The following is a 26619-nucleotide window of genomic DNA, read 5'->3' as shown; positions in this document are numbered from 1 at the left end:
GTGCTACAATATGTCTTGATCATCTGCTGGAGCGGGAATCAGCGGTAAACAACTGCAGACCTGCAGAGCTTTAAAGTCTCGGTGTAATGCCGGCAAACAGGGATCAGAGGAGTTTTGTGTCTCAGCAGTTTTTTTTCCACATTGTACTGAAAAACTCACAATTATTTATAACTTGGATTTTGATTCAGTTAAAATGATGAAACAGAATCATGTGCTTATTAGACCTGTCAGACTGTCACTCTAGTGCATTATGACTTTAAGCAATAATTTTATGTAAAGAATACACCTGCATTATAAGCCCCACGTGAAAAATGTGACTGCAAAAAAAGCCTTATGAATGTTAATCTTTATAATTATTTTTACTTAAGTGTGTGGTATATTCTTTGGTGGAAAATAAAAACAATAAAAACTATGGAATAAAAATTGGTCCCTGCTCCGTACATGTAATTAGTGGAAGCATTCTTCCAAAAGATAACAAGATTCAGCAGCAATGCTGCTGAAATACTGCTGCTACAATCTTCATCCCCATCACGATAGAGAGATCGTTTGGAATTTTTTGAAGTTTGTTGTATGAGGTTCTTATCAGTGTATTACATACAGTAAAAGGCAACAAAATTTATTTTAGCTACCTAAAAAATGTATACTATATTTAGGATATTTTTACTGTTTTCCTTTGCCATCTGACAGCCCTCGAGCTTATCTTATGTGTCCAAAATGCTAGACTCCATTGACAAAAACAGTTACCTTGCTGAACACTGGAGCTGCTTGTGTATTGTATGACTTTTACTTTTTAAAGGGTTAGTTTTGATTCACCAAAGTCACACAACTGACTGAGGGAGTGGCAGACCAGCAACTCTTGTCTTCTGCATTGTACAATTACTGTTTTTGTCAAAGGGCTGTCTGAAGGCAAGATAAAATGATAAAATTATTCTAAATATAGTGTACACTTAAGTTGATATTGATTCTTTTTTTTAGTTAGCTAACATACCTGTCCACAGCAGTGCACCACTTAGCTGCCTTGGCATTACTCCTGTCTGCTTCTCCAAAATGGGGTTGTGCTGACAGTCATCTCTATGTAATACACAGGCTATGAATGAGTACCTCATAAAACCCAATTTCAGTAAATTCTGAATTATCCCAAAAACAAAATGATCAAGTCGATTTCTAACTTTGTGGTGTGAACAATTTTTGCTTTAAGAGTTAATGATTTGTATTTGTTTTCACAGTGGCATACCTGGGAAGAAATGTGGGACCATTATTCTGTCTGCGGAGGAGCTGGGGAACTGCAGAGTAAGTCTAAACGGTTTTAACACATACATTTTTTACTGCGCTTACAATGGAGGTTTTTATAATAAATGTTTTGCATTGTTCACTGATCTAATTTGAAACGGGCCCTTTAACAGCGGTACATTAGAGTTTAATTGAATGCATTGACTGTCGCTGATAGAGTACGCCATGTCAATGTGAAAATGTATGTGACACACTGTAGGGAAATGGTGCATGTTGTGTAAGTCACATAATGCAGAAATGTAGCAAACCTGCTGAGGGGAAGTGAGTTGTTTAATAGCCTTGACTTCAGTAAGATTTATTGCGTCATAACTCCCCCCATTAAACCAGCAGGATACACCATGTCTTTTTGCACTTGCATTTGTCATTTGAAAATTGTGTACATAGTGAATATGCTATGAGTTTGAATGGCTATTTAATGAGCTCGCCTTCATTCCTATCACAAAAACAGGCATTTCTTCTAATGTGAGGTGTGTTAATCCATGAATCTGCGTTAATAACCTGTGTCCGCTAATGCCAATTGACTTTCTCTCTGCATTGCTAAATGAAGACAGTAAATAACCACATTATGCTGCTGCCAGTGCTGCAAAGTAACAAGACTTATTGGCCAGAACAACTGGCCTCCCTCACAGGCTGTAAAGCAAGCCATTGAGCTGCAACTACTCTATAACCTTTTTATGATATCCTAATACATGTAAGCATCTTATGGTAAAAAAGTGTTCATGTCAGACATGTTGAGTAAAAAGCCGCTGGTTTCACAGTAATGTTTCCTGACTTTGAGGAAGTTTTTCTAATAGCACCATTTATTTCCTGACAAATAAACAGTCTGCGATTAGAATGAGACAGATAAGCCATGCTGATAATAAAACTGCCATGATAACTTTTACTGATTTGGTTCTTGCTTGATTGAAGCAAGTGCAGACATTGAAGGGCTGCTGTGAGTCATCAGGTGCAGAGGATCTGCCATGATGGAAGCAAGCATAATCATTGCAGAGCACCACTTCAAGAAGCGGTTTTGTAATATAAATGCAAATGATTGTTACTGGTACAAATGACCGTTTTCTTTCTCCCAGACTCAATTAGAGAGACACAGACTTGACATGTCACTCCAGACCTACTCTGTTTACGCAGAATTTGACCCTGAATGAAAATACTTCGTGACTGAGTAAAAAACAGGGAACCAAGAAGAAACGCATCGTTGAATAATCTGAAGACCCTGCTGTCAGTACAAGTCCCACACCTGTGAATTATCACAGTTTGGAATTGCTATCATCCATCTGGATGGTGTTTATTCTATAATCCACCTGTGACCGATAAATAGAGGCAGCTGAGTTGCTGCTTTGCCTGAAGGTAAACACTGCAACTCTTGTTTGGGAAACCAGCAGAGTGGGAATCGACTGTGGAAGTTCTGCTGGGACTGTTAACCGAGAGGTGGGTTGGCTCTCACCTTGCTGGTGGATTTGCCAGGTATCATTAGACAGAGCAGCAGCCTCTGCGTGGATCAAAGGCTTCCTCTTGGCTGTCATTAACTCTGGCACATAGGACACGCTGAGCAGCGGCTGGCTCGCTCTCAGATCCTCCTCACAGTCCAGCAGCAGCTCTGGCTGATTTAAATCTCAGTAAACCGCAACACTTTACTTATGACAGCAGTTAGCCACAGAGTGTTTATTTCTGCCTGTCCAGAGCATATGAAGATAAACGTTGCTCTTCCATGTATTTGTCTTGAGCATGCACTCACTATTCACTTATGCTCAGATTATAGCCATCCATTCCCATTCCTGTAAACTTCATCACCAAAAAGCCCAATTACCATTGACATTTTGGATTTTATGATGTATTCCCCTCAAGCAAGTATTCTTCAATTTATCACTGTAGTCGTAAAATTGAATTGAGCTTTGTTCTTTTTTCCATGCTTTTTTGTGCATATGTAATACAGCTCCTTACATTGGCTGGCATACGGTCATAGAAGACAAACACCCAAACAAATGACGTCATGCAAGAAGCATACAAAAGAAATGTGTTCATTTATGATTCATTTAATCCTCTGGTTCATGAATCATTTCTTGATTCACTGCAGTGTGGGATCCTGTCGAGGTCATAAGCGTATCCAACATCATTTAATGTGTTGTCTGCATTGCTTTGCATTCCTTTCAAAGATCAGTCCCATATTCTGAAAGTGACAGTGTACATTGCTCTACCACTTACCCCATGCAGCGATATCTTGGTGGAGCAGAGAAATGGAGAGAATGATGCAGACTACACTCAGTATTCCCCTGCTGCTCTTAAACCTCAGTGGTTGAAATGAATGTTCTGCTTTTTTCCCCACTTAATGAGAGAACACTGCTAGGCACCAAAGTGGGTATGTGTTATCTGTGCCTAATGAAGGCTTAAGGCTCCGTGTTGCCATGATAGTGTAATTGTAGAGGCTGTGTCAGAGTTAAGCAGGACAGTTTTAGGATGCCTCTATTTAAAAGTGTATGGATAACTGACCTAAGCAAACTTCAAATCCACAAAAAAAGCCTCGGTGGGAAGTTGGGAAATTGAATGTTCTTGTGAGGAACCACACTTCAGGCACAAACTGCGCAGTGGATGACTCTAAAACATGGCTGATCTGTGTCCAGCTGTACAAATCAGAAAAGTGCTTTGTTTTGTAGAATTCATAGAATAAGTCAAAAATAAATGCTGGCAGTGTATGTTTCTGCAAACCAAGGATATGTAGCATTTGCAAATTATTCTGTAGCTGCTATGTTGAAACTTAACATTCTAACAATGCTGGGACTAAAATGTGGTTATGTTTAGGGACAAAAAACCTTGGTTGTAGTTACAAAAGGATCATGTTTTGGCTTACTTACTTTTGTGGTAGAAGTGCTGCTGGAAATGCCGGAGATGCCTTGCTAAAAAACACCTGGCTTCGGTAGTGTGATTGCTGCTGGAATGCCACTGATTTCTCTAAAATCAGCTGGTTTTGGTGGCACAATCATAACTTGAAATGATGCTGACGTCTGGCTAAATAAATACCCACTTTTGGTAACAAAATCTCTGCTGGAAATGCTGCAGGTGCCTCACTAAAAGTCACCAGGTTTTGGTGACACAGCTGCAGCTGGAAATGCTGCAGATGTCTTGCTTTAAAACATCTGCTTTTGATGCCACTGGAGTTGCCACTGATGTCTCGCTAAAAAACACCTAGTTTCAGTGGCACAGTTGCTGCTGGAAATGCCTGTTCTCTCTCTCTCTCAGTTGCTGAGTTGGCTATGATGGAAATGCTGATGAAATGCTACAGATGTTTGGCTAAAATGCAACTGATTTTGGAAGCACAATTGCTGCTAGAGTTGCTGTTGATGTCTAGTCAATAGACACCCAGTCTGGGAAGCACAGTTGCAGCTGGAAGCACTGCCAATGTCTTTATCCACCATACCCTCCACCTACTAATGACAAAATCAGCTCCTGTGTCATCAGAACTCACTTTAGAAATGTTGATATCACTCATATGAAACTATAATATGCATATAATATAATATGCAAATATAAGGTGTCGGTGGTTTGCAGAAACAAACAGTGCCAACATTTTCCTCCAGCCGCTGGGCTGGATAATAATGGGAAAATAACAATGGCTAATGAAAATACGTTAGGTATACACCAGCCCTAATTCATTTAGCCACCACTGGCTGTTTTAATTTACTCTTGACTTTGCATCTACCTCAACATTTCCTGAGTTGGGACTGGAAGCATAAACTATGATTAATTAATATTTTCATTAGTTTTTTTTTTTTAACTAAATATCTATGTACTGGCATCCATCTTTCTCTCAGCGGTTGCCTCAGAGGCTGGTCGGTGTCCTGTCAAGTGATGTGATGGGGGTTAGTGAGAGGCAGGTCAGAGGCAGAGAGCACCATACTGATGTGGGTCACAGCAATCAATGGAGGCCCATCCCGGCACCATGCTGATTCAGATCTAATAGCTGCACTTCAAAAGGCTCAGGAGACCAGCAGGGTAAAAACAATTCTTTTCTGCCAGTTGAAGGCTCTGAATGTGTTCTGGCATCACATATCATAATTTAAGAAATGATTACCAGTGACTTGACTTGCATATGTGGTATGTCCTGTGGCTAAAAAGCTTCAAAAAGGTCTCATACAGCTTGAGAGAAAGGCTGTCAGTTATAGAGAACATTTTGCAGAGTTTCCGCTGATGTGGATGTTTACCTGTCCAGTCTGTGCCCACTAAGCCACCTGAATATTCTACAGTGCAGACTAATACCTTGACCACAGGGAGACTATCTGGAACCAAGAGCATTACGGGATATGTTCATTGTCCTTGTAATGGCAGCGCACATTGAAATGCTGCCTAAATGAGTATAATTATGTTAATACCAGCCTTTCTAATGTATCATTAGCTGCACTCACACCCTCCACATCCTTTTTGTACACAGCCCCCACCTCCTCCATATGCTGGGTTTTAGAATCCATTTCTGTGCCTCTGCATGGTCTGTCATACTGTTACTATGATGATATTCAGCACAACAAGGTATTTTCAATTTGATACCCCTTATCCCATCCACTGTTGTTATGCAGGAGTTGCATAATAAAGAAACGGTAATGAATGCATTTGCAGGTTTTGGAAATGAGCACCCACTGGCTGGCTTCGCTCTGCTCTTATTAGGATTCAGTCAGCACTTTGCTTTTATTTGGTGCTTCAGTGCTTTTATATCTTGGCACACAGCATGTATAAACAAACAACAGGAGGGAAACAGAGGCAGAAGCGTGGATTTACAATGCCCTTTACTTTTTTGTCTTCTCATTTCTCTCACTCTCTTGTCTGTAGGACTACGCCACCATGCAGTTCTGTGCCAACAAACTAGATAAAAAAGACTTCTTTGGAAAGTCAGACCCCTTTATGGTCTTCTACAGAAGCAACGAGGATGGCACGTGAGTTTGTCTTCCTTCTCAGTGGGTATCTAATTTTAGCCTATCAAAGACAGGTAGGAGGGCGTGGAGATCAAAGAGGAAGTGAACCAAGGTCGAGAAAATTAGATAGAAATCCCTTGAACTCAGCGGCATGCAGGCATGGTCTCCAAGCAAAGTATAGCAGGAAGATTCTGTCAGTGGGCTTTTTTATTTTTAAAAAAAAAGATGTGTCTTTTAGGATTTTAAAACCCTGTCGACCTGCATCTCCAGGTTCACCATCTGCCACAAGACTGAAGTGGTGAAGAGCACGCTGAACCCTGTGTGGCAGCCCTTCTCCATCCCTGTCAGAGCGCTCTGCAACGGAGACTACGACAGGTAAGATGAATGATGATGTACAAGAGCACTGAGCACTGATGTGATTTTCCAGGGGAAATCAAAGCCATGCAGAGTTTCAATACGCTGTGTACTTATTTCAAAATGGTTTTGGGTGCATCACATTTAGACACCATTGATTTTCCATCGTTATTTTATCTGCTGCTGTAATAGAGAATTATTAAAGGCCTATCTCTGACTACATGCTATCTGGCTGCTCATCGATTTGCCCATAAGCGACATTTCACTGCATTTTAAGTTTCTGATTGGCTGCTCCAGTGGCATCTCCTATCTTATCTGAATCTCTTCAGAGCAAAGGGCCTCGTGGGATACCTGAGGAGCAGGAAGAATTTTGGCAGGAAAATAAGAGGAGAGAGAAAGACAGTGAAAGAGGGAGGAAGAATGGCTGTTCTTGTCGTTCTATGGATGTTGACAGGTGGCTGGATCAACAGAGGGGAGCCCTGCTGTTTCTGAGTGTGCGTGTGTGTGTGTGTGTGTGTGTGTGTGTGTGTGTGCGTGTGTGTGTGCGCGTGCCTAAGCATGAAAGTGTGTAGACCCAGACAGCCAAGAGTGTGTCTAGAAGTCGTCAAAGAATATGTCAAACCTCGCCCTCACCACCACGCTGGGTGTCAACCGAGGTTCTTCGCTTCGATCTTGTCTCTGCTCACCTGCCTGCAGGAGCTAATTGGGTCAGACAGATGGAGTGGAGGCATGAAAGAAGCCTGATACCCTTTTGAGGATTTTGATGGCAAGAGAAATCTATGCCGATTAGGGTCTCCCGATGTTTCCTGTGAAATATCTACAGTTTGCTTTTTTGGACGTGCTCTATTTCCAAGAAATTCATAGCAGAGCTCCTGCAGTTTTCAGCCGTTTGATTCACTGCTCTTCAGCAAATCAAATTTTAAATTATTTTAAAAATATAATGGCTCTTTAATAATTGCAGTTGGCCTGGTTTTGACCCACAGTATGTGCAATGATTCTGAGGCTTTGAATATCTTTGACTCAGACACTTCTCAAACACTCAGCCCTTTACAGTTAATGCAGACTTCAAAGATTGAGCCACAGACACGCAGTGAATTTAATGTGCAGAGAAATAACATTAGTAAAATTACACTATGCGAAACAGAATTATAATATTTGATAGATTCTACTAGACTAAATACAAGAGGTCAATGGTACTAAGTCAATAAATTGCAACTGTGCTGATAGAGCTAATACTGGGCAGAACTGAAGGGTGGATGCTATGCTTCTGCGACAACGCCATCCAGATATTAGTGGTTGTCAGTATGAGCACAGTGGCGATTAGCTAGCCAGTGCAACACACTCACAGGGACTCACGTATTAATGTGCTTGCTCAGCTCGACCAACTACCACGACAAAGAACAGAGAAGCTCGGATAACAACACACACAGCAGGACCGTGACTTCATTCTCTGCTCCTGATGTGTATGCTTGACTATATTTTGACATGGCAAATAGTTGTTTGCGTTTATATTTATGTTCTGAATGTTGCATAAAGAACATATAACAAACGAGAGAGTGAGACAGTAAGTGAAAGTGTATTGATACTGCACAAAATGAGTATTAACATGACAATTAAAACTGTTGTCAAATATTTTAGAATATCGATCAATCGATATTAATGGCCACTTGTTAGAAGAGACAAGAGTTTGGTCTCCTGGGCTCAGTTGTTCAGAAAGAATTTGATCGGCTTTTGGCTTTGGAACGGGATCAAACCTTGAAAATGGGTTTTTTACAAGAAATAAAGGGTTCTGAAATCGGATTAGATCATGTAGTCCGGTCTTTGTTTTGATCTAGATCAAACCTTCAGTAAATGCTGTTCAAAAGGTTTTAGTGGCACTGGGACTCCTTTGATAAAAATAAATAAATAAATAAATAAACAGGATTTTCCTGATCCCAGCAGAAGGCTGAATCCAGGGTTTATTTTAGGAGCAAAATGTAATAAAACTTGTAAATTGATCAAATTGTATATATATTTATTTACATCTTGCACTTGATTTGTGATAAAGTTGACATAAGTCTACCTAATAAGTATTTTAGTACAAAAATGTTTCATTCTTTTTTCCTTTTTTTTTTTTACAGAGAAGAAGGATGTTGTCCGTCTGAAATAATCCCCGAAACTGCAGTCACAATCAAACTAGCACTATTTAAAGTTATAATCACAAAGATCTGAGTTTCGGTCTCTTTGGCGTCACCCATGTTGATAAATGGTAATTGCAGTGTGTTTGTTAGTGGAATATCAACATCGTGATATGTAGTCCCATTGAGTGCTCTGGTTATCCAGATGTGGTATTCTTGAAATGCTTGTATCTGAATCAGGGTGATCCATTCACGTTGCTTTGTTTTGCTAATTCTGGACAGCAAAACATGGGATTTCCAAATCTGTTTTTTTCTGGTGCAGATAAAATGATTTGAACAAGTGGGCTCTGGAGGACAAAGATCCAGATCTGAGCCTTCTGGAAGAAGGTGAGGAGATAGATGACAGAAGTCCCAGGTTGGCAGATGCTCCAGTGCAAAATAAGCCTCATGTCCTGCTCTTTATACTTCCACCGAGCCAATCTTTCACAATTAAATCTAAAGCATGGATGATTGTGTTTACACTCTCTCCTGAGTCACGTCTTTGGGCCTCATGTGGATCTATTCAATCTCTTGTAATCATCTGGCTTTAATAGTAATCAGAAAGGGAAATCTCTCCAATTTACACTCAAACATGCAGTGTGTGCAGGAACCAACATAAGATTGAGCCAGTAACTAATTCTCTGTATCTTCACCATATAATTGTGCTGTAATGCTGCTCCTGACCCTGGTCATTAGTTTTAAGAAAATTACATGGGAGAAAATTGATGTTGACGGACGCATCACTGAGAAATCATCTGCCCTGAGTGTCAAAACACAAAACACATTTGGTTTTTTTAGTACGTACAAGGTGTACAAGGAAGAATAAACGTTCTCCCACTCTGACTCTGACTCTGAATATGTTGCTGTGTTTTGTGTTGTTTCGGTATTCAGTATTCACCTTATCTGTCCTTGCACTCCGTGGATTATAGACGTTTGTTGTAGAAGGGGAAATCTGTTGAGCAGACAGAATGAGTTCAGGTCAGGATAACAAGGCAGCCCTCCATCACCTTGCTTCCTCCAGGACCTAGAGACACATGACTGACAGCAGCTGATGGTAAAAGGGGGGCAGCCCACTGATCTTTCCATCAGATAAAGACAAAAAGAGGAAGCACTTTCCTCATTCTCAGTGAATTATCTCAGACTACTTATTTGGTTTCTTGACGTCTTACTTATTTTGGAAACTTGCAAAATATGCTGCCCTCTAAGAGGTTAGTTTTCTGTCTTTAGTGTGTGCCAAGAAAAGCTTTACCTTTACCTGAAACTCTCTTCTGTGAGCGACACAAATTCACTAGAAACAATTCCATTAAAATGCTTGATGGTGTTTAACCAATATGCTCCTAAAAGACTTTTATTGGCTTTGCTTGGATGCAACACTAACAGAAACAAAGCTGTGTGGGTTTGTGTTGGTCTCAGTCTACGTTAAATGAATTGTCATTACCTAATGAATGTTAAAAACTGACAAAACAAGTGACTAATTTTTAGCACCCTTATCAGCTCCTCAGAAAGCATCTTTGGCTTGCAAAACACAGAGTAGTCTCTCTTTGATTGATTTTAATTCAGACATCGCTTTTGGTTAATGAACTTTAATAGCTTTTTCTTTTTGCTGCGTCATTTCAGAAATGTTCTTCATGAACTATCTTCTCAAGGTCATTTACACTGAGAAGTGGCTCACGAGTTACATAAATATGCCCAACACTTTTTCTCTCTTTTTGATGTGTTTTACAGGACAATCAAAATAGAGGTGTATGACTGGGACAGAGACGGGAGGTAATGGATACACACACACACACACACACACACACACACACACACACACACAGACAGCACTTAAACAACACTCATAATTCATTACATTTCTGAAATTCCCATGTCTTGCACTCTGTCTACATGTTTCCCCTAAACTCCTTCATAAATTACATCACATTAACAATCTTCACCTAATTGCCATTAATTTTTTTTTAACTATTGATTATTAGATTCCATCTGTGTGTCAGTGGCTGTTGTGTAATGCCTCCAGCTACTTTTATCTTCTACCTTTTAGGATTGTGCCTCATGTATTCTTTATCATGCAGTTTTTGTCTCTTTTTTCCAGCCACGATTTCATCGGTGAATTTACCACAAGCTACAAAGAGCTATGTCGAGGCCAGAGCCAGTTAAACGTCTACGAGGTGAGTGAAGATAAAGACAGTCTTATCACCCTCTTTGTTAGCCTCAGAGCAAAGTACCTTTTTTAAAACACTGATTGCACTTGACTAATAGTTGGCCTCTATTAAAAACATTTTTAAGGGCACAGCACTGTGTTTAGTTGTTCAAAATCTTGTTTATATGTTACTTTCTGCTGCAGTTCATCTTTGGTCTTGCTAAACTACTTGAAAGACGAATCAAGGTCACAATGTAAACCTCAAGGCCTTTTATCTGTTTCTGCATATAAGAGTTTTCTTTCATCCACAACTGTTACTTTAAGAAATACTTAAACTCCAAAAGTACCTTAATAACTCATCCTGTGTTACAAGGAATTCCTGAAGACTGCCTCCACAGTGAATGAAGAATCCAAAACAGAGAAAATTATTGATGAATTGAAGACAAATAAAGCAGAGCTATATTAAACATCTGTTAACAATGTGTAACATAACTTTTGCAGTATAATCCAAGTCCCAATTATCTAGTCGTATGCTTAACATTTACCAAATAGACCAGCAACTCTCATGTTTGTGAAGACTGGCTTTAAAGAGAGCATAGATGAGTTTCACTTTCAGTTTAGTTTTGAAAAGTACGTTTTTAGCAAAAATGCATCTTTCTGGGAAGTACTGAGCTGGATACGGCTGGATGAATAAGAATTAGATTATACTGCACTAGTTGTGTGAGAGTTTGTAAACAGATGTTTTAATGTAATTTTGCTGTTGTTACACACTAACACCTACGACTTCAATCAGTCATCAAGAATTTTCTTTGTTTTCGGATTCTTTGTTCACCCTGGAGGCATACGAGACAAGCAAGTTGACTTAAATGAATTCAGCTTAACACAGGATGAGTAATTAATATACAAGTGGTCATTTGGGGGTTCAAGCATTCCTTTAATGTGTTTCAAGTCAAGTGAAGCATGTGGAGCATTCTGCAGCTGGACAGAGCTGTAAGCAACCTGTTACTGAATGAAGTGTGGGATGCATCTTTGGCACAAAAACAAACCTCAGGTCCAGTTCTTGGAACAAGTGTGAGAAACCAACTTCGATTTGAGACCAAATCAGTGCACCCTCTGGCTCAGCAAGGTCTTGCTCTCCAAAGTTTAATGACTTTAGGAGGTTGTGGTTCTTTGAGCCAAAGCTGTGGCTATTTTATATTAACAGCTAGCCTCCGCTGTCTCCCCTCACCCTACAAGGCATTAAGCATCTGAGAGGGTAAATGGTGCAGCTGACCAGATGACGAAAGGTGTGTCTACGGGGAGAATACAAATGGGAACACAACAAAACTCTGCTGCTGATTAGAGTTTTATTGGACGGTCCTTAGAGGGTCAGATAGGGTATTACTGTAAGGCACTGAGAGGCTCCTCTTGGTCCCTGCTCATTAAAACACTTGCCATGTTACATTAGCCTCTGAATTAGTCATGGAGGTGGCTTAGGCGAGAACAGGGCCAATGAAGAGAGTGAGATGGTGGAGGGTAGATGAGGACAGGTAAGAAGACAGAGTGAGGAAGAGACAGAATTAGTGAGTGGCATGCAGAGTTGCCCTTTCACATGGCTGACATGGCAGAAGAAAGTGCATCCATTACCCTTCACCTTTCTGGATTTTAATTAGAAACTGAAACACAGCAGTTTCTTCATGCACTCTTAGAAATAAGGGTTCAAGATAGGTTCTTCCTGAAGGGCTGAGGTTCTGCCCGGAACCATTTACTTCTTAAGAATCCTTTTCCTCTTCAACAACCCAAGAAAGGGTTCTTTGTAAGACTATGGCTGGGTTACAAGAATTCATTTAATCTGAGATTAGTTCTAATCACAGTTTAGCAAAACTAGGTTTAAAATGAGAAAATCCAAATTTAAAATTAGGCGGAACTCTGGTGCACCATTAAAAATGAATCTTGGTTTAGAAAAGCCAAGTTTATTTAAACAGAATTTAAATTCAGTTTACTCAATAGGGACAACAGGCATATCAAATTAAATAATAATTAAATAAGGAATACATATTTAATCGGCATGCTGTCTGCACCTAGTAAGGATAAAAGAGAGGTGGAGAGGGGGCATTAACAGTTTAAATGGCTGTTTATTTTAAAAAAATATATTAAAATGTTTGCCAGTGTAGATGTTTCTGTGACCTCCTTAATCAATTCATTTTACTTGTGTTTAGTCATAGTTGATATCTTTACCATCATTTCTTGCCATACAGGACCACATGGTCTGCCAAAGTACCCACTACTTGTCATTTTGTAATCTGTACTGCACCTTTGAAATAGTAAAGGATGCAAAAGTAGTGACTTTGGTTGGTTGTGCGGTACTACATCAGCCCTGGCTCTTTAGGTCCAGTTTAAACCAAGGATTTGCAATGAGAAAAAATTGCTTTCAAACTTTGAAGAGAAAAGGTGCAGTGGTGTGAACTGCAACATTTCAGCCAGATGTCTCATCAGTGCTATCCTTATTCATATTTTATGAAGCTGCAAATTATATTTAGCCACAAAATATGCCTGAAAAGCTGGAAATCAAAACAGAAGTATAGAGAGTTGTTGCTATGGAGAAGATACACCATCTCATCAAGTGGCATTGATGTAAATTGGCAGGTTTTCAGAACATCGCAGGCCAGTTCATTGCAAGAAATTGCAAGTTTAAACCTTTCTCATTGTGAATAGTTAGTTTAAAGTGGGATTTAGGAGCCTTGCGAACCCAGTGCTGCTGGACATGATTCCCCTTGCCCCAGTCTAACCAGTTAAACTAAAACCATAATAAGTGTAAGGGAGATCTATGGGTGATGTAGACTATTGCTATTTTTAAAGCCCCCTTGGTGGGTTCCTAATGAAACCCTTTGAATATAAATGGTTCTCAGTGGAACCCCCTGGGTGGGTTTTTGTCAGCACTTTGAGAAGGGGGACAGGTTATGGATGGAACCATTACACCATAGAAGTGTTCTCTGTGGAACCTCTCATAGGGTTTGGGGTGTAGCCTTTAACAGATGGTTCTAGGTTTAACCATCAGTGTTGGATTTTAGGTGGAACCTTTTGTCAGAGTTGCAAGTGGAACCTTTAGAAAAGCTTATAGCTCTATGTGGTTCTAGTTAGCACCTTTATTTCTAAAAGTGTGAACTCTTTGCCAAGTCAGTGCCCTTGAATCAGCTTCAAGATTTGGTCAAACAGGGGGCACCCAGTAGCTCACCTGGTAGAGCTTGCGCCAGATGTGCACATTTTTGCTAGTTCATCCAACTCATCATAAAACATGTAGGTTACAGAACATTAGTGCACTGTCACCAAAACAACCACCACGTCTTGATAATGTAGTCCTTATTGGTGACACATGAGGTGTTTATACTACAACCACCACCAGCAAGTGGTTTGAGTCATCGAATAGGAAATGCATCTTGGTGGCCATTTATACCTGTATTTAGCACTACTCAGTTGTGATCAGATCACCCGAGGTGCATGTTGATGCCAGGTCTAAACAGGGTGAAAGAATATGAATAGTTCACAGGCCTCGGTGTTTGACTCTTTGCAGATTTGGCCTAAACCTGACATGCACAAGACCTGCAAACATTAGCTCTGTGAGTTTAGATGACAGCAGAGGATGGTGTAACTGAGGGTGATGTCTGTGTCACAGAATTTAACCCTGGCAGTGACTGAGTGATGGCTGCGGTGCTATGAGGCATCATCTGTGTTGGAGGAGCTGAGAAGTAGCATCAGAAACCACAGAGGCAGAACGGAGGAGAAATGGAGAGAGTGGGATACCTTTTACTTTTATTATACAGCACAGTTTGCTCCAGGCTTGTTCTTTATGTTGGTGTGCAGACCCATAGAATGAGCAGTAGAGATATTGGGCCATGATAGCTTACTGTTGCACTCATGTTTTTGCCTGCGAGCTCTAAATGTAGCATTAATTTTAAGGAAAGGAGTTCTGTAATCGCTCACAATCAGTTTGCCTTGCTTATCGCCCTGAGATTTGTGTACTTTTGCCCACATTACACATGATTCTGCACTGGTAAATTTGTGCACCATGTAATGCATTCTGTATGTTGTTATCATTCTGCTTATTACAAGTTAATGGATTGGGACAGAGATATGTGTTCAGCCATCCCCAAGCTTGGTCATGTGCATGTGAAATGTACAGCACAATGTAGGTGCTTATAAAAATCCCCCTGAATAATCTGTATCTTGCTGCGAGGCATGATCAATGCTATCTCATTCTCACCTACTGCAGTTATTGGATTCAGTCCCCATGCTCCATTACCCTTACAGACATGGAGTAGGAGGACAAAGATGTTTTTATTACTTGCCCATGGGTGGATAAAAAGAATTGTGCTTCAAGGTTACATTATCATCATCCCCTCTGTTCTATTCTGCCCTCATACCAGGTGGTGAATGCCAAGAAGAAAATAAAGAAAAAGAGATACATCAACTCTGGGACGGTGAGGCTTAGTTCTGAGATAAGAGAAAACCCCCTGCTGCACTCACACCCCTGCCCTCCTTTGCTTTTGTATTCATCAGGAAGTTTCCTCTAAGTAGATTGCATGAGGCTGTTCAGCTCTGTTAAATGTTTTTGTTCCATTCCCAGTCTCTGGCCTTATGATCCAGACAGTGAATTTAAGTAGATGGGAAAACATTCTCGTGATCTGAAACCGAGTGAATAACACAGTCCATAGTGATGCATAAAGGGACTCTTGTCTGTGTCGTATTAGTGAAGAGAAGTGATGGATGTTTATAAATGAGCCAGAGCTTTTGTCACTGCCTGAGCACTCTTGCTGCTCCTGCTGTATGCGGTGACTCTGTAATTAAAATCCGTGGCTAGTTATCCATCACACGAATCATCCGTCAGTGCACAGCCACACTGATGTTCTCTCAGTGATTGTAATACTAATATGCTGCCCAGGCGTCAAAATCACTTTGCGTGGATAAGTCATTTTGTGGGTGGTTAGCTCAGAGGTCAGTGTTAATGTGTAGATTGGTAGATTTGGCTTTCCTTAATTACCAAGCATGAGATAATCAATTTGGATTTTTTTTTTTTTTTTTGCACAGGTGTCCTTGTTGTCATTCAATGTGGAGTCGGAGCACACCTTCCTGGATTACATCAAAGGAGGGTGAGTCTAATGTTTGTCTGGTAATGATGTTTATATGCATGCATAGTTTATTTATATATCACCTTTGTGCCAGGCTCCTTAGGGCAACAACAAAGAAAGTCTAACAACATATTATTAGTTTTCTTAAAGGTATACTATGCAGGATGTTCCCAAAACAACAATGTATGGAGTCATACAAAAAGTCTTCAATTGCTCAGTCATCTTTTATGAGTCAAGAAGTGAGTGCGGTGTGTTTTTAAAATTTTCTTCTTATTTTGCCATAATTGGGATGTTTTGGGGCTACAACCTTTGGGCACTGGTGTGTAGCCCCGAACCAATAACCAGGGTTCCTGCAGATCCTTAAAAAGGTTGTATTTCTTTGACGTTGCATTGTAAAATCTCAAAATAATTGGCAACATCTATGTTTACAAATTATTTACCGAATGCCTCTAGCAGTAGCATTATGCAGAGCGGGATAGTGGAACCAACAAAACTGACTGCTAGCGAGTTGTCACTGTACCCTGGAGGATATGGGGAATTGCAAGTTCAAGAAAAAATAGCTAATAAACCAAGCAGCATGGCTGACACCAATACAAGGCAATGCATATGAGGCTTGGTTTATTTTATGGAAAAAGTTTTTCAAACTCAGCACGTTGGGAATTGAGGCTCTGGAATCCCAAATGCAGAGTGAAAGACACAGAATCGCCTAGAAAACCCACCAGTGAATGCCAGGTATTTTCCCAGTGTTGTTCTACATTCGTCACTGCCAAAAGTCATGCTTTATGTTACAGTTAACATTTGGGCAAAATTGGCCCTAACTCGTAGTAGTTGTTGTGGGTTAATGTTTTTTTCTTCCATTTTGGTTATACTTAAGTCTTTATTTCATTTAATACCTGAGCAAATTGATTTTTTTTTCCTAAACATGACGACATGACCCAACTATTTGCAAGAAATTACTAAAAAGTAGTAGTGAAAATTTTCTGAAAAATTATTAAAACAATATGAAATGGAGCAAAACAAAAAGACAAAGAAAAAAATAATACATTTGTAACAGAATTTGAAATATAAAATTATGATGATTATAAATATAGTTTTTCCCTAGATTTTTTCCCCTTCTTTTCCCAAGACATTTTTCCCTAGTTTTTTAAAAAAATAATTTTCTAGATTTACAAATTTCTTGCAATTTGTGGAACATTTCTTGTAAGTTTTTTATCCTTTTTCCCCCCATATCTTTGAATAAAAACACACCAATTTGCTAAGGGTTCAACGGTTCAAATACCTGTGGTAGGCGTTTGAAAGGAGCACTCGAAAAGTAATGTTGCACTAGGTTTCAGAGGGTTAAGATCTTTTCAGTAGCGGCATAATTGTAATTCTAACAATGTAATTCTTTATTTTTTGTCTATATTCTGAGCGATGGCCATGTGGATGCCTCAGTGAAACAAATCAGTCATCTCCATATTTTATGATGCGCCAGCTATTGAGCATTTCAGCAAATGCAGAACAGATTTTACTGCGTACATGTTGTGCACAAACAATATAAACAATATGACACAGTCTTTTCATTGATTGCCTGGGGAAATCATTGTGGTTGACAAAAAACGCCACTAGCAGCTGAAATAGTGCAACACTGGAAAAAAACTGTATACCTGGGGGCAATAAGAGGAAAAAAACACACTTAAATGAACTCTGTAGTAGTTTCACCTTACATAGATGCATTATTAACTTATCAGTCAAAAGTGGGAGTTAACTAGATTGCTAAAACCTATAACACCTATACAGACTGTTATGGGCATTGTAAACATGTCATCGCTGTGACTAATGCATGGAAATAAGGTGGAGAATCAGTGCTGTGAGATTTAATACAGTAGATTTAAATGCATTACTTTGGCTCCCCTGACTCATCCTGTTTCCCATCTCCCCTGCTGCCCACTGCAGCAGTAGCACCCATCCACATTTTCTTCAGTATTATTATTGACTGCGGTTACTCAGTGGCCTGGAAGTTTCCACATGTGAGTAAAGAGTGGGCCCCCAAGGAGACGATGTTGCCCATATCCACAACTATAGTGTAAATGAATATGAATGACTATGATAAAATATGGAGAAGATCTGAGAGCTTAATTAAAGGCGTACAACCTGTCACATATGGAAATGTTTCTCAGTGGATCAGTGGCTGCCCTGGTTTTAGTTTTCTGCTGCTTTGCTACTGATGGCTGAGTGTCCCAGATCTGTCCTGTTGGTCTCCCTCCAGCTCACACAAATGGACGCACACACAGGCACTCAAAGTAACAGTGTTTTTGTCCTTAGCTTTACTACCTGTTCGCATTTGATTTAGTCGGTCCTTGAGACACTTTATGAAAACGGAGGGAGAAGTAAAACTGAAAAAAAAAGTACTTAAACACTGTAGCTCAAAATTAAAATGTGCTGCATTTAGATTCGTATTTCAATTAATGGGCTTTCTCTTCATTATGTTGGTGCATCTTGACATAATTTCATATTCTCAAGACCCCAGTAAACACTTATCCAAGTACTGTATAACCTAAATTTGAGCACTGGGATTTGTTGATACTGGGGCACGAACACATGGTATTCCCATCGTTGTACTTGCTTTAATTGGGGCTGGCATAATTCTGAATGACTTTGGCAGCCTGGTAGTCAGAATAAAATGTTGGCATTGTGTGTTTATGAAAACCACGGATAGGTTAGATTTCTATGTTTCACAAGTATATCAACATTTCCAAGGTAACGCACCTCTCTCTTTAAGCCCCTCACCCAAAAAAGCCCAGTCTGCTCTGATTGGTCAGCGTTTCCAGGTCTATAGCGGCATATAGTGGTCTATAGTGGCACTTTTATTGCAAAAAATCAACAATAAAGGCCTCTAAACACAACTCGACGTGTTCCAAGGAGAATATGATCAAAAATCAGGAGAATTTAACAACATCAGGAACAAAATTTACATTTCCCTAATGATAGCATGTAGTTTACATGTAGCAGTAGTGTGTCTGGAACAGATGACCATATATAGAAATTTGGCACACTATAACATCATACAATAAGCAGTATTCAGAGTGGTCTGTGGTTTGAGGTTTTTGCTCACAGGGATCACTGTTACAGATGTTTACCCCATGATTTAAAACTTTGGCAACATTTAATATAAACATCCTTTATTGCAACACTATATATATATCACAAAATACTGATAAGCAGAATAGGTCCCCTTTAATATATCTGCTACATATGAAATGTAAAAAATGGAACAGAAATTTTCAACATTGGACAAATATGTAGAAAATAAGAAATTTAGTGGAGTCTGTCCCATATGTGATTTTAAAGTAAGATGAACATCAAATTGTCGATTAGTTGTTTAAAAATGTTTTAAGACCACATTGTGCCATTTTATCAGATTTTGCTTTGGTATATAAAATTATATTTTAAGTGATTAATATCTACAGAAAGTCAAATTTAATCAAAAGAATCATCACGACATTAAGAGTATTGAATTCTTTTCCTCAGAAGGCAAAATCATGCTTCTCAAATATAGTGAGAAAAATACAACCACTAATGCGTACCACAGGTCAGAGAGCTTTGAAAAGACTTTTAAAGGACTGACTCTGTGATAGGGTGTCAGAGTTTAGTCTTTCAGAGACAGGGCTGCTGCAATTTCTGTCCACTTTTTTCTTTCTCCAGTCTATCATGGTACAAATAGGAGGACACGTTAAAAAGCCATGTTTGTTCACTCCACAACTCCACCAGTTTCTCTTCCTTTTCCACAGTCCAATATAACCGAGACTTGTTTATGTTCTTGCGCCCCGGAGTCCCCTCGATGTTTTAGCGCAGCCCTGGTTTGGTGCAGCCGTTGGTTGTTTACATTGGTCACATTATCGAACTTCACTATTCACATGAACCAAGACTAAAATATTGCAATAATATTTAACATGTTTGATTTTGTCAAAATGTCAAGACGGGAAAAAGCATGACATAAAACAGCTCGGACAGAGTCTTATGACCCTCTTCCACTAAATTAGAGATCACAGGAGCAGCAACACCAGAGCAACTGTAATGGTTTCATTCTGACACTGGAAATGTGTATTTCAACAGGGCTATCAAACGATATAAGAAGTTGTTTGGTGTGAGGCCAGCATAACCTGTTGATCAAAGATGTTACCAACAAAAGTCCTGCCCAAAATACCTGGCAGATGGCTTCATTTATATCAGACAAAAAATACTCTTAATATGCACAATGTATTCAGCACTCCACCAAAAGGAAACATAAAGATGTTCCTTTTTCAAAGGCTAATAACTCTTGTTGGCTTCATGTTTCCATTGAAATAAATGTTTTAAGATAAGATAATCCTTTATTGATCTCCAGGGGGGAAATTCAGGAAGGAGTCCTTATTAGAATATACTACTGCCGAGTTATTTAACAGATGGCTTGCCTTCTGTTCAATAGTAAACTATTTAACGTTGTGTAGTCAGAGATAATTCCCCGGAGAAAGGCTCTTCCCAGGAGAACAACTTGGACAAGTGCTTGAACATGAGTAGGAAGAGTGCAGGTTTCCCAAAATAGAGAGTAATCAAAAAAGTACTTATATAACAAATGTTTATCTTTTGAATGGTTCTGAAAGGTTCAGCCTACATCCTACTTAGAGCCACTTTATTCTGATGCTGTTGATGGGAATCTGATTCTGATTATTTTTAGACTAAATGTAACTGAAGCTACTGTCCAAGGCTGCATTCGCATTCACTCATATCTCTTGTTAAAGTGACAGTTCAGCCCTAAATCAAAAATAGATATTTCTTCTTACTTTTAGAGCTAAATATCAATCTGATGTGAGTTACAGAGTGTTGGAGATGTCGGTCGTAGAGATGTCTGCCCTCTCTTCAATATAGTGGAACTAGATGGCACTCTGTTTGTGGTGCTCAATGTGCCAAAAGAAAAAAAACTAAGCTGCAATGTCTCTTTCCAGATATCATGACCTGGTCACTACACAGACATTGTTGTGAGCAGTTTCATGTAGGAACTATTTTCTTTCTGCTGAACTCCACCAGCCATCTGTATCACTGCGCAGGAGATACAAATCTACTGCTAGCTCACCTAGCACCCCTGAGCCAGCTAATGTCACAGCTCAGCTGAGGAGGATGCCATTAATGTTTCAATCTTGTGCTGTCACAAACATGAGGCTCTTACCCATATGAGCAGATGCACTCGTCCTTCTGCACAGTGATTGGCGGGTGTAGTTTGGTAGAAAGAAAATAGTTCCTACACAAAACTGCTCATAACAAGGTCTGCGGATTATCTTAAATAACTGATTTCTGGAAAGAGACATTCCTGTTGAATTTTTTAAATGTATGTATTTATTTATTTTTTCACATTTACAGAGAGATGAGGTGAGAGGAGAAGTAAAGATATGTATTTTTTATTTTGGGGTGAACTGTCCCTTTAAAGGACATTCATTTGATTCTTAATGTCAGTATTCAAAAATTAGCTTTAAATCAAACTCTTAATAAAGACATCAGTTTTAAGTTTGAAACAGCTTTTTATGGATCTTGTTAAGTGAAAAGTGGTAATCTTCACATGAAACTGTTTCAGTCGGAGATTACCCCCTTAATTAATGTTACCCGGCGTGCATTGCGTTGAGTGGTACTTCATCTCTTTGTTCAGACATTTACTGATGTTAAAAGCTCATCAGGTTCTTTTGTATGGTTTCGGTGTCGTGCTTCGAAGAGGGCTGATGACACCGATTATTACTTTAAAAACACTTTGGGAATTGAATTGCAAAAAAAAAGAAATCCCTGAAAGAAAATCGCTCCAGCATCTGTGTTCTGATATTCTCTCTTGAGGTCTTTTTAAATCATCATGAAAAACTCTCTGCAGCCTCTGTGCCTGATGTTGTCATTTTCTCCCTAATGTTTTCTTTGAGAAGTGCTCTCAATAATGGAAGTCCTTGTGAGATAAGAATTGCCTGGAAGATACCATCAGAAATGTGACAGTTATGGGGGATGCAGAAAGGGTCAATAATACTCAGTCCCATCTCCTGCTCTCTTTGTGCTGCAAGTCAAGAATATCTGTTTCTACCTTTTGTGTGTTTGTGTTTTGATTGATGCTCTGTCTTTTTTTCTTGTCAATCTGGTTTTTGTATCAACTTGTTACTGTGGGCAGCATGCAGTAGATTTGCTTTTATTGTAGCCACCAGCTAGTGATGTCAAACTGAATTTCAGAATGATATATTGATGCAATATTCTACATGTGGAAGATTTAAGGCAACATTAACTTTTACTCATTATGTTAATTAATTGACCTACACCCACAGCACCCGTACTTGTTTTTTAAATTAAAAATTTACTCACACATTCATTTTAATAACAACATGACAACATGATGACATAACAGAATAATCCAACAAAGAAAAAGCAAGAAATAAAAAACAATCTATATACCCAATAATATATATATATATATATATATATATATATATATATATATATATATATATATATATATGAGTGAGTGAGTGAGTGCGTGGCTTTCCCTTCTTTTCTTTGATGTCTGTGTTAAGAGCTGTTATGTTCTTTCATCTTTGTGCCATTATATGGACATTTTTGATATACAAGCCAAAATATCTTAAGATATTACTTGTGTATGCTTTTATCCAATAGATCATCATAGTCTCTATTGGTGAAATGATAAAAAGGTTTTTGACAGAACTGCAAAGATCTAACTTCCTCTAATCAAATCTCCACAATAAAAAATAACTGAATATGATGTAGGAAAAGCAAAATAAAACCATTAAACAGATTCTCTGCTTGTAGCAGATTGCATGACAGACTGATGAGGAAAATAAATAAGATTACCACTGCTGGCAGTGAAACAATGAGTGTGCTGCTTATCCATGATGGGATCCAGATTAACTGTATCCATGGAAAATGAAACACCAGACTTGCAGTGTTTAACTGAGGGGAGTTCAAAGTAAACGTCACTGTGGTTTTGATCAATTAAAACTGGTAAACCTTAAGGCAACTTTGAAGTCTTATTAGTCTTTATATAGTTAGTGCCTTTTCTCCACTGAGCATTCATGAAGAGAGGTCAGATTATTTGCGTAACCCGTAATAACTGTTACTGTCTCAAAGGGTTTCGCAACACCCCTACCTTAACCCTTCGACTGAAGAGTAGAAAAACTAACAAAACCTCATTAGATTTGCCCCGCTGAGACGGTCAGACATGCAGTCGTGCTGAAAACAAGCTAATGAAGATTAAAAGTATGTCTCATCTCATCATGAAATGTATTCTGGTTTAATTGGCTAAATCGCATTCGAGGAAACAGCCCACATTGAAAAAGATAGAAAAATTATTGTTAGCTATCTGAGAAAAACACTTATTCTAACAACTCACTGACACATAAACACATTTTCACTGTAATTAATCTTTAAAAAGGTTATCTAACCTAAAGGAGCAGCGTGTAAGATTCAGGGGTGTTTGGTGACATGAAGTGGTGAGGACTGCAGATTGCAGCCAGCTGAAGCTTCTCCAACATGCCAAGCATAAACTTCTGGTTTGGATTCCTTCGGTTTTCATTGTTTAGGAGGTTTTTACCAGGAGCTGAATTATCTGCAGAGCTCTCCTCTACAAAACAAACGGACCAGGTGATTTAAAACTGGTAGTTACAAGAAATAAAGCACTTTCTCGTTTCAATTCGGTGTTTCTTTGATGCTGGTCAGCATGTCAGAGAAGGGCCGTTTGCCTAGACCCTGATGTGTGCTCAGATTTTATCTCTAATAACTTATGATTTAGATGTTGATGAAAATTTTTACCGAGAGTCAGATTATCTACCGAGGTATCTCCAAAACACACGTACCTGGTGATTTAAAGCAGTGAAACACTTAACAAAGCAGTTTCACGTGTAAAAAAAAAAAAAAAAAAAAAAAATCAGTGTTTTCTAAAGACGCCTTGGTTGCGGAGGGGCTACTAACTTGCTACAGTGTCTGACGCAAAAATGTGAATGGCCCTATCTAGAGGCAGTGTTGGGTTTGTGTGTTATGGGCCACTGTGGAAACATGGCACTGCAGCATGGCAGAATTCATAGAAAATGGACCCGCTCCCCATGTAGAAATCAGCTCATTCTAAGATAACAAAAGCACAATGATTGCTATTTTTCAGGTGATTATACACTAAATGAAAGCATACTTATTATTTCACACAACATTTCCCCCTAAATTCTCACACACAGGACCTTGCAATTTGAAATGGATGTGCAATAGGAAAGTTCCTCTGATTCACAGATGTTTTCAGACTATCAGAAGTTGCTAAATATTTTTGAATCAGACATTTGCAATCTACGGGCTCTGGCACAGTCAGTGTTTGTCCAATGGATCACTTGATTTGGATTTGGCATCTGCGCTGCTGTAGCTGGTTGACCGAGATGGCTTTTTTCAAAACATGTAAATGTATAAAAAAAACTGGAAAAAAAGATGAAGCAGAATGTCTGCCAACCCTGCCTTTCAGAGAGATGATGAGAAATGTGAGCAGAAGCCTGCATCAGGCTGTATACATCTGCTCCAAAGACCCGAATTTGATCTCTTAAGAGTGCTGCTATTGATTTCTGTCCTTTCATAAATGTTTGCTTTACCGCTCCCTTTCTAACAGGTGATAACTAACATGGTGCATTTTAGATGATTTTCTGAAGCGGAGGGGGAAAAAAAAGCAATTTCTTCTCCAGACGCACCATCACATCCTGACTGGTTTCACAGTGAATTGGTTTTTCATAAATTTTCATTAATGTTCAATGGGGACAGAGATATAGTCAAACAGAGGTAATTAAAGTCCAAAAGCCACACGCTGCTCTGATTCTGAGGGGCTAATGAAAGATTTATATTTTTTTTCATCGCATGTTGGAATGTTTCTTTTTAAATTAAATCTGCAGTGAGATCGGCCGTGTAATGACTCGTGTGGAGTCTCTGTTGTGTGGAGATCTTATTAAGGTTTAATAGTTTCATCCCAAAATATCTTGTTGTCCTGAAATGGGAGAAAGTAATGCGTTTTTTCTTTCATTTCATTTAGGTTTGCTTTGTGGTCAGAGTGCAGTGTGCTGTTTTTATAGGTTTTCATCTTTGCTTTTTTCTTTTACTGCTCTTTTACGTTCTTGAAAATAGGGATCTTTTCAGCTGTCATTCTCTTGCCACTTTATATTTTACTGCATGCATAGTGGTTTTGTTATCTATTCACTTTGCAAAAATACAGGAAAGGTGTGTATGGTTGTATTGATGTTAAAGATTCTGTTTTGTGCTGTGTTGGTGTTTCATTCTGACATCTGGCCACTGCTGATCGTGTTCATGTTTGAGTTTACAGGAAAGCGGAGGCAGTACACTTCACTTAAAATTTATGTATGGCACCGTTGTGTTCAGTTTTGTCTGGGGACCCCCGCAACAGAAATTGTCATGACAGTTTTCTGCTGTTTGAGTCTTGCCGCTGTAGACCTCTTTGACCTTTCTTTTACTTCATTTTACAGCCACTTTAACTGCCTCACACTTAATATCCATGGGCATAATTTCCACTGGGGATGGGTTGAAACATCCCCCTCACTTTCAAAATCCCACTTTAATCCCCACTTTTATAGTTTCAGGTTGATTTTCTTCCTAAAATCTCTCTGAGCATTGTTGTCTTACTGTCCACCCACCTTAGTCTAGACGAGAGAGGATCTAAGCCACTAAAAACACTCACACAGGATGCTCTACCTTATTGTTGTTGGTTGTTTGGGCTGTATGCAGCCTTGAAAGGAATACCTGCAGAGTTTGCTCAGGCCTGGAACAACTTTGTTACACACTGTTTTAGTTTTGTGGATTTGCAAGTTTTAGCTTTAACTTATCATTATGATGATGTTACCACCTGCAAATGCTGTTTCCATTTTATGTTGAATAATTTAACCTGTATTTTTATATCAGATAAGACAGTAAAGTGCAGTGTTTTGGTAATAAAAATGTCTATCAGGAATTATCAGGTCTCCAATGAAACTAAAAAATTGACTTTGAGTAAGGTTATAGCATAAATGCTGGTTTACACAGCTCTGCTGCCTTCTATACTATATATAGTAAAAGCATATATGTCTTATTACAAAAGGAGAAAAAAAACAACCAAACCTGTTCCCTTGTGTATATCTGGCTGCATTTCATACAAGAGCACAGCACTGTGCCAGTCTGCAAATGATGTAGTTTGAGTTGGCCAATTTACAGCACATACTGATGAGATTGTCAGTGTACTGTAGCAGCTTTCTTTGTCGCACTGTTTTACATTACATACAATATCCCAGCCATCCCAGAGTGCCAAGACTTCAGGGATTTCACATTACGAACACTCCTGCCATATGGTGTTTGTCTAACTGGAAGGAGAAAGTCAATATGACACAGATACGTTTGTACCTATTTTAAACTATTGCAGTAATTCAAGGTGAAGCGCACACTGGCTGAGGAGCTGTCATTTTAGCTGAGAACAAAACAGAGAGAAGATGAGAAGCTGAGCGAGTTAATGACAACGTGAAAGGACAGAGTGAAGCCCAAAGGGAATTATTGGACTATCTGTTCTGAAGGATTTGTCCTGAATCAGGTCGTGAGAGGCCATTTAAAATGCTGGAGTCAGATGTATGAACTCTTGATCAAATGTAGGAACAGATGATCGGACATTAATTTGT

At 39.1% G+C, this 26619-nt stretch overlaps 1 protein-coding gene across 2 annotated transcripts in view; it reads left to right on the top strand.

The window, feature by feature from the left end:
* Nucleotides 1-26619, top strand: part of cpne5a (copine Va) — a 91069-nt gene that overhangs the window by 47310 nt on the left and 17140 nt on the right. For both annotated transcript variants that reach the window (XM_042491462.1, XM_042491461.1), the window contains 7 exons: nucleotides 1227-1290; nucleotides 6106-6209; nucleotides 6459-6563; nucleotides 10424-10465; nucleotides 10791-10866; nucleotides 15242-15295; nucleotides 15903-15964. In XM_042491462.1, the coding sequence (XP_042347396.1) occupies nucleotides 1227-1290; nucleotides 6106-6209; nucleotides 6459-6563; nucleotides 10424-10465; nucleotides 10791-10866; nucleotides 15242-15295; nucleotides 15903-15964 (507 nt within the window). The remainder of the gene's footprint in view (nucleotides 1-1226; nucleotides 1291-6105; nucleotides 6210-6458; nucleotides 6564-10423; nucleotides 10466-10790; nucleotides 10867-15241; nucleotides 15296-15902; nucleotides 15965-26619) is intronic.

Source organism: Plectropomus leopardus, chromosome 8, assembly GCF_008729295.1.
Source record: "Plectropomus leopardus isolate mb chromosome 8, YSFRI_Pleo_2.0, whole genome shotgun sequence".
In the NCBI taxonomy this organism is placed as follows: domain Eukaryota; kingdom Metazoa; phylum Chordata; class Actinopteri; order Perciformes; family Serranidae; genus Plectropomus; species Plectropomus leopardus.
Note: the sequence above shows the minus strand (reverse complement) of the source record. Positions and strands in the feature narration are given on the sequence as shown.